The sequence below is a fragment of the Saccopteryx bilineata genome, chromosome 2, assembly GCF_036850765.1.
Source record: "Saccopteryx bilineata isolate mSacBil1 chromosome 2, mSacBil1_pri_phased_curated, whole genome shotgun sequence".
NCBI classification, from domain to species: domain Eukaryota; kingdom Metazoa; phylum Chordata; class Mammalia; order Chiroptera; family Emballonuridae; genus Saccopteryx; species Saccopteryx bilineata.
This window is the reverse complement of record NC_089491.1, coordinates 257,931,399-257,947,619: the sequence shown is the minus strand read 5'-3', so window position 1 is coordinate 257,947,619 and position 16,221 is coordinate 257,931,399. Positions and strand designations below refer to the sequence as shown.

At 50.0% G+C, this 16,221-nt stretch overlaps 1 protein-coding gene across 1 annotated transcript; it reads right to left on the bottom strand.

Annotated features, from left to right (window-relative positions):
* Positions 1 to 26: 26 nt before the first annotated feature.
* RASL10A (RAS like family 10 member A) lies at positions 27 to 3,758 on the bottom strand. The gene is made up of 3 exons (XM_066260209.1): positions 3,124 to 3,758; positions 874 to 998; positions 27 to 644 (listed from the first exon to the last, which is right to left on the bottom strand). Exons 1-3 carry the CDS (start codon positions 3,340 to 3,342, stop codon positions 377 to 379), a joined length of 612 nt encoding a protein of 203 aa, XP_066116306.1. The 5' UTR covers positions 3,343 to 3,758; the 3' UTR covers positions 27 to 376.
* Between the last annotated feature and the right edge of the window lie 12,463 nt (positions 3,759 to 16,221).

Sequence of the window (16,221 nt, the reverse complement as noted above, 5' to 3'; positions counted from 1 at the left end):
CTGACAGCTCTAATCTATAGGTTTAAGACTACCCTGCCCATCCCAGAAAAACCAGGTGCACTTGAACTGTTTCCCCCTTTATTATCTCCTGAGAGGTATGACTAAAGATTTTGTCCAGCGAGGCTCCAGGAGCAGTTTGAAAGCTTCCAGCTAGATTCATAGTCAGGTTCCTTCTGTCCAGTGGGATCGTGATTCGATGTCTCAGAAAGATGAAATTCAAAGAGACTACTGGCCCAGGAGGGGCTTTCCTCATCCAATAAGGGAGAAGACTGTTCTGTCCAATCCAGAAGAAGTTGGGCAAATTCGTCCAATCCAAGTCCCTGGTTGTTCCAGACAAACTGCCACGCTACCCCAACAGCAAGGTGGTCCAATTTGGTCACATGAGGCTGCAGCGCGCCGGATGCAACGCCCCCTGTAGGCGCAGAGCTGGGTGCGCAGGCCGCGAGCGCACAAGAGCGCAGCGTAAAAGCTCTCGGAAGAGACGCAGCACGTGCCAATTATACTTAGCTGAACACTCGAGGTAGCCGCAGCGCCAGCCCCTGCGCACCAGAGCAGCCAGTGCGCGCCGAGGCCCAAAACGCAATCGTTGACGGTCCCGCTTATTGCCTACCACAAGGATGGGCGCCTCGGGTGCACCAGCCGGCCTGGGAGCCAAATGAAAATGAGGGCTGGGTACTGGGGCCATGCTGGAGAATTACCCCAGTGGGCATATACACTCAAGAGCATTTTTTCCAGCAGCCAGAGACCTCCCCGTGGACAAAGGCCTGACCCAGCAGGCCTGAGACCAAGCCCACTCCCCACAGGCAAGGGCAAAGGCCTAGCCAGACTAGCAAAAACCTCACCATCCCACCCTGCATCCGGTCACGTCCTCACCTGGTCTCCGCAATTCGCTGCCGCAGCACCTTCACATAATCAAAGCTGTCCGGGCTGCAGATGTCATAGACGAGCACGAAGGCATCCGTGTCCTGCAAGCTCCAGTCCTTATGGTCTGGCCATTCCTAGGGGCGGGAGGCCGGGTATGCCGGAGCCAGTTCCCCACTCTCCTGTGCCCTGACCTTCTGCAGGGGTCTTGGCACCAAACCTCATCCTCAGGCTTTGGTCGTCCTCATCCTTCCCTGTGAGCCCTGTCCCCCAAGTTCCCTGGGCCCGACTGTCCTCGTAGGCACCAGAGTAAAAATTTCCTAAGGTGCCTGAAGCTGGTCAGCTACCAGCCCTACTTCACTCTAGGTCTCCTCTTGGCCATCCTTCTAGTTCCTTCTCCTTCCAGCTTTTAGCTCAGGTCAAACTCCTCCCCTCCCTCTTTGCTGTGGCTGGTTAGTACTGCTCTTAAAACTAATTCCAAAGCATTCCACCTGCTGTGGGCAGCTGTAAACGTTTAGGCCTCCAAGGCTAAACACATGTTCTTTTTTCTTTTTCTTTTTTTTTGTAATTTTCTGAAGTTGGAAACGGGGAGGCAGTCAGACAGACTCCCGCATGTGCTCGACTGGGATCCACCCGGCATGCCCACCAGGGGGGCAATGCTCTGTTGCATCCAGAGCCATTCTAGCGCCTGAGGCAGAGGCCATAGAGCCATCCTCAGCGCCTGGGCCAACTTTGCTCCAATGGAGCCTTGGCTGCGGGAGAGGAAGAGAGAGACAGAGAGGAAGGAGAGGGGAAGGGGTGGAGAAGCAGATGGGCGCTTCTCCTGTGTGTCCTGGCCAGGGATCAAACCCAGGACTCCTGCACGCCAGGCCGATGCTCTACCATTGAGCCAACTGGCCAGGGCCACACATGTTCTTATTTCCACCTGCAATACCTTTGCCACTTTTTTTTTTACAGAGACAGAGAGAATCAGAGAGAGAGATAGATAGGGACAAATAAGAACAGAGAGAGATGAGAAGCATCAATCATTAGTTTTTTGTTGCAACACCTTAGTTGTTCATTGATTACTTTCTCATATGTGCCTTGACCATGGGCCTTCAGCAGACCGAATAACCCCTTGCCTGACCAGGTGGTGGCGCAGTGGATAGAGCCATAGAGTGGACTGGGACATGGAGGACTCAGGTTGGAGACCCTGAGGTCGCCAGCTTGAGCGCGGGCTCATCTGGTTTGAGCAAGGCTCACCAGCTTGAGCCCAGGGTCGCTAGCTTGAACAAGGGGTCACTTGGTCTGGTGTAGCGACCCCCCCCCCCCCGTCAAGGCACATATGAGAAATCAATCAATAAACAACTAAGAAACTGCAACGAAGAACTGATGTTTCTCATCTCCCTCCCTTCCTGTCAGTCTGTCCTTATCTGTTCCTCCTCTGACTCTCTCTGTCTCTGCCACTAAATAAATAAATAAATAAATCCTCTATAAAAAAAACCCCAAAAACTTCACTCATCCTTACAGGTTCAGCCCAAATGCCACTGCTCCTGGAAACCCTGCTTAATCCTGCCTGCTCTTGTCTCTTCTCCCCTGGGAGTTACCCAACTTCAAGGACCAAAGTCTGCCCTGGCCAGGTATCTCAGTTGGGCAGAGCATTGGCCCAATATACCAAGGATGCCCACTGAATCCCCAGTCAGGGCAGACACCAGAATCAATCAATTAAAAAATAAGTGAACAATAAATTGATGTTTCTCCCTCTCCATTCCACTCTTGCCCTAAAGTCAATTTAAAAAAAGTCTGACCTGGACTTGACACAAATTACTTCGTACAAGTCTTTGCTCCACGTCACAGAAATGAGGGAACAGAGAGTGGCACACACCCCCCCCCAAGAAAAGTACACCCCCGTGCCTGGTCCCAACTCTCCCACTGGCTTTGTTCAAGGTCCAAACATCCAACATTCACCCTTGAGGGAGGCACGACCACGCTCCACCTGCACTGATCCAGACCCACTAGCGGAGGCAGGCAAATATAGAGGCACTTACACGCTGGAGAGAAAAAGCCACTTTGCAAAATCTCATGGCCTCTGGCCTGGTCTTGTGTGCCTCTGGGCCAGCGAAAAGGGGTGAGACACAGGAACACCAGGACACATATATACCTTCCAATCCATGTACACGGTTGGACACTCTGGGGCTGTCCACGCGGATGCACTCATGTGCAATGACCCCACCCCCAACATACACACACTGTCACAGCCCTCTTCGCCCCTGGAGCCGCTACCTCTAGACCCCCAGGGCTCTGACCGGATCCAGCGCTGTCACCGTCACGAATGCTCAGGTCGTAGACGGCGCCGTCGAGCAGCACCGCGGGACGGTAGAGGCGCGGCCCGTCCGTGGGCTGATGGCGCTCGGGGTAGTCACCAAACAGGAACTGGCGAATGATGGCCGTCTTGCCTACGCCCGGGGCTCCTAGTACGGCCACCCGCAGGCTTCCCCCCATGGCTGGCGCGCGCTGCCGCGCCCGCGTTGGAAAGCCTCATGGGCCGGCGCCGCTCCGTGCGCCCTGCCCGGTGCGCCCCGTCCCCACCGCGCTCCTCATCGTTCACCGGAGCACCCGGGGACCAGAGAGGCCAGGCCAGAGGACGGAGCTGGCGGCAGGAGGGCAGACAGACCACTGAGCCGGTCGACGGCGGACGCACGAGCAGCTCCGGCGGGTGCCGAAGCTCGGAAAGAACAGATCCGACGCGCGGCGCGCAGACACCGCCTCCGCCCCCCAGCGCGACTGGAGGCGCCGCCCGCAACACTGAGCACTGAGGTCTAACCTCCTCGCCGCGACGGTCTCTCAGCGTAGCAAGGTCCCGAGGCCGATGCTGCCTCTCGGCGTCCCGGTCGCCTCTGTCCTTTTCTCGCTCTGGCGCCCGGAGTCGCCGCCCCAGCCGGCGGCGGAGCAAGCCGATGAGGTAACCGCCCACCGCTCCTACCGCCTCCCTCTACTCGCCCCGGACGCCCCTCCCAGGAAGGGTCGTGAGAAGGTGACTGGGGCGCAGGGAGCCTGGGGAGAGACCCAGCCCCCTCCGCTCACCGCGCTCCTCTCACCCTCTCCAAAATAGAAGTCCTTTGCGCCCACATCCGCGTTGGCTTCTCATACATCGCTCCGCGAAGCTGGCTCCAGACAAACCCAGGCCCGCTGGACTCATGCCGCCCTGGGTCTGATCCAGCCTTAGCTGTGTGACCTTGGCGGAGTCACCGCACTGCGCTGGCTCGCTGCTCTGCACCCATCAAAAGCAGACATCATTTCTTGAGAACCTACTATGGGCCGGACCATTTACTAAACTATTACGTAAGTGATCCCTGAATCTACATCCTATACCTGGTATGTCCGTGTGAGAGGTCTCTCCTAAGTCGGGGGGCAGTAGGTAACCCTTGACAGCAGCTTTGTGATCTCCTCTGAGGAGCCCTCCCACCTTCCTCTGCCCACAAGAGTAAATAGCACTGAATATGTCAAATGGCAATCATTGAGGAAGGGCAGGACAGAGGATGCTGAGCCTAGTACACAACAGGTCACAGTAGTTCAACCCCAAATCCCTGCGCAAACAAAGCTGAAGGATTTAGAAATTGGTTGACATCTCCCCCACTGCTAATGCCAAGTTTTCTGCCTGAGGCTCCACCTGTAGGTCCTTCAAAACCTAAATCTTGCCTGACCTGTGGTGGCGCAGTGGATAAAACGCTGACCTGGAAATGCTGAGGTCGCCGGTTCGAAACCCTGGGCTTGCCTGGTCAAGGCACATATGGGAGTTGATGCTTCCAGCTCCTCCCTCTGTCTCTCTCCTCTCTAAAAATGAATAAATAAAATAAAGAAAAAATTAAAAAAAAAAAAAAACAACCTAAATCTTCCCTCCCTGGACCTGGTAAGTTCCTTCTCCATCCAGCTTGGAATGTCTGGGTTTGCCCAGCTTCCCCTTCATCTGCCTCCACCTGACTCCTGCCTACAGAGGGGGTCCCACATCTCTGACCAGATGCCCAGGTACTGGGTGAAATGCATAGATGTTTCTGTTTCTGCACTAACCAAGAATTTCACTTATAGCTTGCCAGGATGCTGAGATAGGTGTTTTTTGTTTTGTTTTGTTTTTGTTTTTACAGAGACAGAGTGAGAGTCAAAGAGAGGGATAGATAGGGACAGACAGGAACACAGAGAGATGAGAAGCATCAATCATCAGTTTCTCGTTGGGACACCTTAGTTGTTCATTGATTGCTTTCTCATATGTGCCTTGACCGTGGGGCTACAGCAGACCGAGTAACCCCTTGCTCGAGCCAGCGACCTTGGGTCCAAGCTGGTGGGCTTTTGCTCAAACCAGATGAGCCCGCTCTCAAGCTGGCGACCTCGGGGTCTCGAACCTGGATCTTCCGCATCCCAGTCCGGTGCTCTTTCCACTGCGCCACCGCCTGGTCAGGATGAGATGGGTTTTAAAAAGAAAGAAAGCCCTAGCCAGATAGTTATGTTGGTTAGAGCATCGTCCCAATATGCCAAGGTTGTGGGTTCAATCTCTGACTAGAGCACATACAAGAATCAACCAATGAGTGCATGGATAAGTGGAACAACAAGTTGATTTCTCTCTCTCTCCCCTCTCTCTAAAAATCAATCAATAAAAAATGTTTATTGAATAAAATTTTAAATATATTTTTTAAATGCATGTACTGTTAAAAAAAAAAAAAAGAGAGAGAGAGAGCCCTACCTTAGGAGAGAAGGTTCTAGAACACATGGGATCCAGGAACGGTAAGAACACGAACATGAACACCTCAGCTTGGGGGATGTGGAGGAACAAGGAGGAGCTAACCCTGAAGTGGGGAGGAGTGCATCCTCCCGGGAGCAATGATGGCAATGAGAGTGTCTCTCCAGATCACTGGATGTTTTCATCCTCCCCTGTTGGATCTGGTCCTGCGTTTGTTTTACTCTTCTCAGCCAGTAGGGAGCTCAGAGCCAGACTTGTGACTACCTTTGGCAGCTAGCTGTTCCAGGTCTTCAGGTCAGTGAGTGGGGACTATTCTTCCTTTGCTGCCCTGATTGCCTCCTCCACTCAATTTCCCCAAACTCTGTAACTTCTCAGAGTTTGGGTTTTGGGAGCCACCTCATTTCCTTTGGAGAGCAAGGCAGGGAGTAAATCAACTAAACCCCCCTTCCCTTTGGGCACTCGGGGGTGTGTGGGGCTGACACCAGGCTGGTCTTCCTTAAGGCCGTCAGTGGGGCCCACTCCCCTGCCTGGGCCACCCTCTCTTGCTCCTGCCCACCTTGGAAGCCAGCTCTGGGTGTCCGGGAAAACCTTTGCCTCCCTTTTGACAGAGTGCCTTCTTGGGCCGGGCTTCTTCAGGAACAGCCAGCAGGGCTGGTGGAAGGGGTAGGGCATCTCTAGGTCCCAGTGTAGTTTCTCAATGCATGGCTTTGGAATGATGGAGGCCAGTCTGAACAGGGACTATCCTAAAGTTCCCATGAAGTCCCATAAACTGCAGGGGTGCCACATTCCCTAGGAAACTCTTACATTAGCATCACTAGCAGCAGTTCCTATTTATGAAGAACCTGTGATGTGCAAAGCCCCAGCCCAGAGCCTGGTGCTCACTGAGGCTCAGAGGGATGCAGTGATTGCCCAGTATTGTCCAGCAGGAAGTGGCAGCACGGGCACCAGAAGCCAGGACCTTGGGCCACCAAGCCTGCCTTTCTTCATTGGGCCCAGGGGTGAGAGGCTTCAGAAGCAGGTCCTCCGTGGTCCTGTGGAGAAGGACTTTGAGGAAGCTCCTCTCACTGCAGGGGCTGAGCTGAGCTGTGACAGGAGTGAGCAACTAGGGCAGGCTTCCCAAAACTAGCAAGCCAGACTGGGCTGCCTGTCGGCCTGGGATATAAGTTTCACAATTTCTCTCATCGTTCCCCCTAAGGGGGCTGGACTGCTGTCTGTTGCAACACCACTCCTGTGTCCCTCACGTCCTCCCACGTAGTGCTCCAGGGAGCACCCACCAAGTCCCCCAGCACATGCTCCTTCAGCACTCCGGACCTGGCGCTGGGCACACAGCCCGCCATCTGTGGCTTGTGAGGGAGACATACAGCCAGGCACAAACAGATGGAAACCAGCACTGGGCTAGTTCAGGCCTTGGGGGCTGAGGGGATCCAGGGGCTGCACCAGCCTTTCTGAGGGCGGGGATTCAGGAAGGGCCTGATGACACACCTAAGCTGAGCCCTGGAGGATTAGCCACAGAAAGTCAGGTGGCCTGGGAGGCGATTGAGAGGGCCTGGCCAGGGACAGACAACAGGTGGGGAATTCTGCATCCCACAGTTCATTGTGATAGTCACCTAAAGCCAGCTTTCTGGGTGCCCTGCACCACCACACTGCCTGGCCTTTGCCACACAGCTTCTTCCCAAATGGCCTAATCCCAGCCCTTCCCTGGACTGCATCAAGCTCCCAGAAGCACCTCTTCTGGAATCCTCTGGCCCAGCCATCTGGGCCACCATTAATTGTGGTCTATCCTGCCTGTGAATTACAGTTCCATGCCACTCCATGCAACTCAACCTCCCTGGGCCCTGAATGGGGGTATGCTTACCACACAGATGTCTGGGTCTTTGGTCACCATTATAATGCCACTGGTCAGCTTCCCAAAAGCCAGATGGGTCTTAGAGCCATCAGGACACGAGGACGCAGTACAAACAGAGCTTCCTGGCTTCTAAAGTGAGGCCTCCTGCCTGACCTGTGGTGGCACAGTGGATAAAGCGTCGACCTGGAAATGCTGAGGTTGCCGGTTCGAAACCCTGGGCTTGCCTGGTCAAGGCACATATGGGAGTTGATGCTTCCAGCTCCTCCCCCCTGTCTCTCCTCTCTCTCTCTCTCCCTCTCTCTCTTCTCTCTAATTGAATAAATAAAATAATTAAAAATAAAGTGAGGCCTCCTGAGTTTGAAAGCTCCTCCCAGGGTATATCATCCATGCAAGTTACTTAAACTCTCTGAGCCTCAGTTTCCTTCTCTATAAAGGGGATAATAATGGTCTTAACTTCATAGAGTTGTTGTGAAATGAAATGAGATGATACAAAGAGAGAAACAAGACAATTTAGTAACGCTGGAGAGGAAAAAGTTTGGACATATAAAGCAATTTTATTTTATTTTTTTTACAGAGACAGAGAGAGAGTCAGAGAGAGGGATAGATAGGGACAGACAGGAACGGAGAGAGATGAGAAGCAGTAATCATCAGTTTTTCGTTGGGACACCTTAGTTGTTCATTGATTGCTTTCTCATATGTACCTTGACCGTGGGCCTTCAGCAGACTGAGTAACCCCTTGCCCTAGCCAGCGACCTTGGGTCCAAGCTGGTGAGCCTTGCTCAAACCAGATGAGCCCGCGCTCAAGCCGGCGACCGTGGGGCTCAAACCTGGGAACTCCGCATCCTAGTTCGACGCTCTATCCACTGCGCCACCACCTGGTCAGGCTAAAGCAATTTCATTTTTATATGCAAATAATTACTAGTCACAAAATGTAACGGAGGGGTATGTCTGTCCTCGGGCAAGTATGGACACAGACATTTCCTACTCTGTCAGCTGAGAGGGCCTAGAAGTGCCACCCCAGGAGCAACAAACACACTTAGCTCCCAGACCTTGGTTTCTAATGCTACTTGCTAATAAATGAACCAGACTCCTTGGAGACATGGCTGATTTAGGTTTGGGGCTGGACAAATACAAGATGAGCCTGGAGCATCTCATAATGCCAAGAAAGTAAGGAAGTTGCAAAAGGAACAAAAGGATGGTGGCACATCAAAGGGACACAGAGTCTACCAGAAAGAGCTCCCAATGGCTGAATCCAGAACAATTGTGACACCTTAGTTGTTCGTTGACCGCTTTCTCATATGTGCCCTGACCGTGGGGCTACAGCAGACCAAGTAACCCCCTGCTCGAGCCAGTGACCCTGGTCCAAGCTGGTGAGCTTTTTTGCTCAAACCAGATGAGCTCGCACTCAAGCTGGCGACCCCCGGGGTCTCGAACCTGGGTCCTCTGCATCCCAGTCCGACGCTCTAGCCACTGCGCCGCCTGAATCCAGAACAATTTAAGCAACAAAATGATGTGGTTTTGATTAAACCCAAATTATAAATATATTTTTATTTTTTTATTTTATTTATTCATTTTAGAGAGGAGAGAGAGACAGGGGGGAGGAGCTGGAAGCATCAACTCCCATATGTGCCTTGACCAGGCAAGCCCAGGGTTTTGAACCGGCGACCTCAGCATTTCCAGATCGACGCTTTATCCACTGCACCACCACAGGTCAGGCTAAACCCAAATTATAAAATAAATATTTCTGACACCAAACTAATATAAATTTTTAATTTGATAAATAAGTGTGGGCAAAGAAACAAATCTTCCTTATAAAAGAATTCCAAGTAGCCCTGGCCGGTTGGCTCAGCGGTAGAGCGTCGGCCTAGCGTGCGGAGGGCCCGGGTTCGATTCCCAGCCAGGGCACACAGGAGAAGCGCCCATTTGCTTCTCCACCCCTCCGCCGCGCTTTCCCTCTCTGTCTCTCTCTTCCCCTCCCGCAGCCGAGGCTCCATTGGAGCAAAGATGGCCCGGGCGCTGGGGATGGCTCTGTGGCCTCTGCCCCAGGCGCTAGAGTGGCTCTGGTCGAAGCATGGCGACGCCCAGGATGGGCAGAGCATCGCCCCCTGGTGGGCAGAGCATCTCCCCTGGTGGGCGTGCCAGGTGGATCCCGGTCGGGCGCATGCGGGAGTCTGTCTGACTGTCTCTCCCTGTTTCCAGCTTCAGAAAAATGAAAAAAAAAAAAAAGAATTCCAAGTAATTTATGCGGCTTCTCCCAGCCTCCGCGCACTTTCCCTTGTGTGGGCTGCACTTAGTGACTGGCTTCCAAAAAACAGCACAGATGGGTGGGGGAGGCTACCTCACAGTGGAGAAAGCTGCAGATACCTTAGCCAAGTGATCCAGGCTAATGTGACAGTGACAAATCATGTTGATGGCATGTACCCCTGAGGCGATGTGATAAGGACACCATGTTGGTAGTCTTCTTCTTTTTTTCTTTTTCTTTTTTCTTGTGTTTGTGTGTGTGACAGAGACAGATAGGGACAGACAGACAGGAAGAGAGAGATGAGAAGCATCAATTCTAGGTTGTGACACCTTAAGTGTTCATTGATTGCTTTCTCATATGTGCCTTGAAGTGGGGGAGGGGCTACAGTAGAGTGAGTGACCCCTTGCTCAAGCCAGAGACCTTGGGTTCAAGCTAGCAACCTTTGGGCTCAAGCCAGCGACCATGGAGTCATGTCTCTGATCCCACGCTCAAGCCAGCAACCCCGCACTCAAGCTGGTGAGCCTGTGCTCAAGCTGGCGACCTTGGGTTTTCAAACTGGGTCTTCTGTGTTTCAGTCTGATGCTCTATCCACTGTGCCACCACAGGTCAGGCTGGTCTTCTTCTTTTATTTATTTATTTATTTATTTATTTATTTTTACAGAGGCAGAGATAGACAGGGACAGACAGGAACGGAGAGAGATGAGAAGCATCAATCATCAGTTTCTCGTTGCGCGTTGCAACTTCTTAGTTGTTCATTGATTGCTTTCTCACATGTGCCTTGACCGTGGGCCTTCAGCAGACTGAGTAACCCCCTGCTGGAGCCAGCAACCTGGGGTCCAAGCTGGTGAGCTCTTTGCTCAAGCCAGATGAGCCCGCGCTCAAGCTGGCGACCTCGGGGTCTCGAACCTGGGTCCTTCCGCATCCCAGTCCGACGCTCTATCCACTGCGCCACCACCTGGTCAGGCTATTTATTTTTTTAATTTATTCTTTTTTTTTTTTTTTTAGAGAGGAGAGGGAGAGACAGAAAGAGAGAGGAGAGACAGAGAGAGAAGGGGGGAGGAGCTGGAAGCATCAACTCCCATATGTGCCTTGACCAGGCAAGCCCAGGGTTTCGAACTGGCGACCTCAGCATTTCCAGGTCGACGCTTTATCCACTGCGCCACCACAGGTCAGGCTGGTCTTCTTCTTAAAAACCCATATCCCTAGTCTCACCCTGAGAAAAACATCAGACAAAACCAACTGAGGGACAGTCTACAACATACCTGACCAGCACCCCTCAAAACTGTTAAGGTCATGAAAAATGAAGAAAGTCTGAGAAACTATCACAGACCAGAGACTGAGTTGACATGACAACCACATACAATATGAGATCCAGGATCAGAATAAGGACATGTGTGGGAAAATGAACGAAATCTGAAGAAAGTCTGTAGTTAGCTTTGTTAGAAAATTATATATTATATAATTTGTTACTTTATATTGTAAATATATAGTTTCTATATTTATATATATTTATATATATTTATATATATTTTAGATCACAAATATATGTGGAAAGGAATGAAAAAGAGCCCATTTATAAAAAGAAGCAAAAAATACACAACACTTGAATCTATGCACGAATCAATTCTAGTTAATAATGTGATAACTTGCAGTGACAGATGGTAACTATACATCATAAGGTACATAAATGTTGAATCACTATGTTATACATCTGAAACTAATATTGTATGCCAACTATACTTTAATAAAAGTTTTAAAATATATTTTATTTATTGATTTCACTAAGAGAAGAAGGGAGAGAGAAACATCAAGCTGTTCACGTATGGCCCCAATTAGGGACTGAACCAGCAATCTTTGCACTTCTGGATGATGCTCTAACCAACTACTAAGCCATCCAATCAGGGCAAAAAAAATTTTTTTAAAGGATAAATATGGTCTGGCCCAGGCATGGCCAACATACGGCCCGTGGGCCAGATCCGGCCCACATAATGAGTTTATGTGGCCCGCGATTAAATTTTTAATATTCTCCGCTACTTTAAAATCTTAGCTATTCAGAAGTGGAAGCGTCTTTGATTATTGGAAATCAAGATATTTAAGAAGATAGTGATATGCAGAAAAGAATTCTGCATGTGACTAATCTAGGGTTAACTTCCATTAATTGGTAGAATGGATTCGTGATTTTTTTTTTTTAATTCCATTTTAAAGAATTACAACTTTTGTACTCGTCTGTACTCGATATGAACTGTTGGACGTTTAGCGGCGATGTGAAACCCACATTCTTCTAGGCGGAGTTTGCCAGTGCGCACCCAAGGTCAAACAATTTGTTATTTTTGTGGTCAAATGTGCTGAATCATGTGGCATTGTAGCATGGACAACAGCTGCAGTTAATAATTGAAAACGTGCCCAGGCTGTTTGTAAAACGAAATAATTGTTTTATTTGCGATATAACCCCTTCAAGCTCATTCTATTAATCGAATATTGTTTCGATTGATTGCAATACAGTTTGGATATTTATACAGTATGTAATTATATTTTTATTAAAATAATATTGTAGCCTGACCAGGCAGTGGCGCAGTGGATAGAGCGTCATACTGGGATGCCGCGGACCCAGGTTCGAGGCCTGAGGTCACCAGATTGAGCGCGGGCTCATCTGGCTTAAGCAAAAAGCTTACCAGCTTGGACCCAAGGTTGCTGGCTCGAACAAGAGGTTACTTGGTCTGCTGAAGGCCTGCGGTCAAGGCACATATGAGAAAGCAATCAGTGAACAACTAAGGTGTTGCAACGCGCAACAAAAAACTGATGATTGATGCTTCTCATCTCTCTCCGTTCCTGTCTGTCTGTCCCTATCTATCCTTCTCTCTGACTCACTGTCTCTGTAAAAAATAAATAAAAAATTTAAAAAAATTAAAAGAAAAAGAAACAGATCGATGTTTCTGTCTCCTTTTCTCTCTAAAAAGAATCAACCAGTCCTGGCCAGTTGGCTCATCGGTAGAGCATTAGCCTGGCATGTGGAAGTCCCGGGTTTGAATACCAGCCAGGGCACACACGAGAAGCGCTCATCTACTTCTCCACCCTTCCCCCTCTCCTTCCTCTCTGTCTCTCTCTTCCCCTCCCACAGCCAAGGTTCCATTGGAGCAAAGTTGGCCCAGGTGCTGAGGATGGCTCCATGGCCTCAGCCTCAGGTGCTAGAATGCCTCTGGTAGCAACGGAGCAACACCCCAGATGGGCAGAGTATTGCCCTCTTAGTGGGCATGCCGGGTGGATCCCAGTCGGGTGCATGTGGGAGTCTGTGTGTCAGCCTCCCCACTTCTCACTTCAGAAAAATACCCCCACACACAAAAAAAAATCAATCAATAAATTTTTTTTGTGTGTGTGTGTGACAGAGACAGAGGGAGGGACAGATAGGGACAGAAAGACAGGAAAGGAGAAAGATGAGAAGCATCAACTTTTTGTTGTGGCACCTTAGTTGTTCATTGATTGCTTTCTCATATGTGCCTTGACCAGGGGGCTTCAGCAGACTGAGTAACCCCTTGCTCAAGCCAGTGACCTTGGGCTCAAGTTGGTGAGCCTTGCTCAAACCAGATGAACCAGCGCTCAAGCTGGCGACCTTGGGGTTTCAAACCTGGGTCCTGTGCATTCCAGTTCGACCCTATATCCACTGCACCACCGCCTCATCAGGCAATCAATAATTTTTTTTAAAAAAGAATAAATATGCAAGCAAGAACTTTCAATGAAGAAAACTTAAACTACTACAAAAAGACATCAGAGAAAGCATGAACCAATGGGAAGGTATCTATTCCTGAATTTGGATATAAAGTTAATATTATTATTGACATAATTTTATTTATTTATTTATTTATTGTATTTTTCTGAAGCTGGAAATGGAGAGAGACAGTCAGACTCCCGCATGCGCCTGACTGGGATCCACCCGGTACACCCACCAGGGGCGAGGCTCTGCCCAACAGGGGGTGATGCTCTGCCCCTCCGGGGCGTCGCTCTGCCGCCTGGGGCATTGGCCAAGGAGCCATCCCCAGCGCCCGGGCCATCCCTGCTCCAATGGAGTTTTGGCTGCGGGAGGGGAAGAGAGAGACAGAGAGGAAGGGGGGGGGGTGGAGGAGCAAATGGGTGCTTCTCCTATGTGCCCTGGCCGGGAATCGAACCCGGGTCCCCCGCACGCCAGGCCGACGCTCTACCGCTGAGCCAACCGGCCAGGGCCTTGACATCATTTTAAGGATGTCAGTTCTCCATCAATTAATATAAACATTTGATGAGATCCAAATAAAATAATACTATCAATATTTTAAAAGACTAACTAGTTCTGCCTGGCCTGCAGTAGGGCAGTGGGTGGAGCGTCGACCTGGAGCTCTGAGGTCGCCGGTGCGAAATCCCCAGGCTCGCCTATCAAGGTGCATGCGAGAGGCAGCTACTGCGAGTGGATGCTTCCTGCCCCTCCCTCCTTCTCTCTCTCTCTAAAAATCAATAAATGAAATCTTAAAAAAAAAGAGAGACAAACTAGTTCTAAAGTTCAAGTGGAACAAAGAGGGCAAATAAGAGGATACCATAAATTATGAAAACAAAAAGATACAATAATTTTTAAAACATGCATGGCCCACGAATAGAGAAATTTGCTGGTACAGAGTAGAATCCACAAAAGCACTCATATATATGTGGAAATTTAGTATATGATAAAATGACATTTCAAATCCGTGGAAAACGATGAATTATTCAGTACATGATGTGGAGACAGCTGGGTAACCATATGGGAAGAGAGAAGTTGGATCCCTACCTCATCACTAGAGCCCAGATGGAATATAATCAAAATGCAAAAACTAAGATCAGGTAGGTACTAGAAAAAAGAAATTAAAAGACTACATTAGCCTGACCAAGCAGTGGCACAGTGGATAGAGCATCGGATTGGGATGCAGAGGACCCAGATTTGAGACCCCGAGGTCGCTAGCTTGAGTGCGGGCTCATCTGGCTTGAGCAGAAAGCTCATCAGCTTGGACCCAAGGTCGCTGGCTTGAGCAAGGGGTTACTCAGTCTGCTGAAGGCCTACAGTCGAGGCACTTATGAGAAAGCAATCAATGAACAACTAAGATGTTGCAAGAAAAACTGATGATTGAAGCTTCTCATCTCTCTCCGTTCCTGTCTGTCTGTCCCTATCTATCCCTCTCTCTCTGTCCCTGTAAAAAAAAGAAAAAAAAAAAGACTACATTAAAGCCCTGGCTGGCTAGCTCAGCGGTAGAGTGTCAGCCCGGCTTGTGGAAGTCCCGGTTTGATTTCCGGCCAAGGCACACAGAGAAGCGCCTATCTGCTTCTCCACCCTTCCCCTCTCCTTTCTCTCTATCTCTCTCTTCCCCTTTAGCAGCTAGGGCTCCCCTGGAGCAAAGTTGGCCCAGGTGCTGAGGATGGCTCCATGGCCTCAGGCACTAGAATGGCTCAGGTTGCAGTGGAGCAGTGCCCCGGAAGGGGAAGAGCATCTTCCCCTGGTGGGCATGCCAGGTGAATCCTGGTCGGGCACATGTGGAGGTCTCTCTCTGCCTCCCCACTTCTCACTTCAGAAAAATACACACACACAAAAAAGACTACATTAAAAAAAAAAAGATTTCAGCAAGGAAAAATAAAGTGCAATAACAAAATGGGGAGAAATCATGACAAAGCAGGGAAAAAAAGAACCAATAACCATATAGAAAAATGGGAAAATACAAAGACAGCTCACAGAAAAGAACATATAAATGGCTCAAAAACACACGAACAGAGGCATACTTCAAACACAGTAAAATTCAGTTTTTCAGCCCTGGCCAGTTGGCTCAGTGGTAGAGCATCGGCCTGGCATGCAGGAGTCCCGGGTTCGATTCCCGGCCAGGGCACACAGGAGAAGCGCCTATCTGCTTCTCCACCCTTCCCCTCTCCTTTATCTCTCTCTTCCCCTTCAGCAGCTAGGGCTTCCCTGGAGCAAAGTTGGCCCGGGCGCTGAGGATGGCTCTGTGGCCTCTGCCTCAGGCACTAGAATGGCTCTGATTGCGGCAGAGCGACGCCCCAAGATGGGCAGAGCATCGCCCCCTGGTGGGCATCCTGGGTGGATCCCGGTCGGGCGCATGCGGGAGTCTGTCTGACTGCCTCCCCGTTTCCAGCTTCGGAGAAATACAAAAGAAATACAAAAAAAATAAAAAGATTCAGTTTTTCAGCCTGGCCTGTGGTGATGCAGTGGATAAAGCGCTGACCTGGAATGCTGAATCGCTGGTTCAAAACCCTGGGTTTACCTGATCAAGGCACATACGGGAGCTGAAGTTTCCTGCTCCTCACCCCCTTCTCGTCTCTCTCTTTGTCTCTCCTCTCAAATGAATAAATACATTTTAAAAATTTAAAGATTCAATTTTCACCCTTCAGATTGGCACAAATCAATATGCTCAGTTTGTGAGGGCATAGGGGAACAGGCATCTTATTCCTGGCTGGTGGGAATGCAAGTTAGAGAATCTTATCTATCTATCTATCTAGATATCTATCTATCTATCTACCTACCTACCTACCTACCTACCTATTTTTTTAAATATTTGCCTG

What these genes read in the sequence shown, in the direction of transcription:
- RASL10A (XM_066260209.1), bottom strand. Translation starts at nt 3,342, where the DNA reads ATGGGGGGAAGCCTGCGGGTGGCCGTACTAGGAGCCCCGGGCGTAGGC. An exon ending in AGAGCCCTGGGGGTCTAGAG is followed by an intron (nt 999 to 3,123) that starts GTAGCGGCTCCA and finishes TCCCGCCCCTAG; the next exon opens with GAATGGCCAGACCATAAGGA. An exon ending in CAGCGAATTGCGGAGACCAG is followed by an intron (nt 645 to 873) that starts GTGAGGACGTGA and finishes TTTGGCTCCCAG; the next exon opens with GCCGGCTGGTGCACCCGAGG.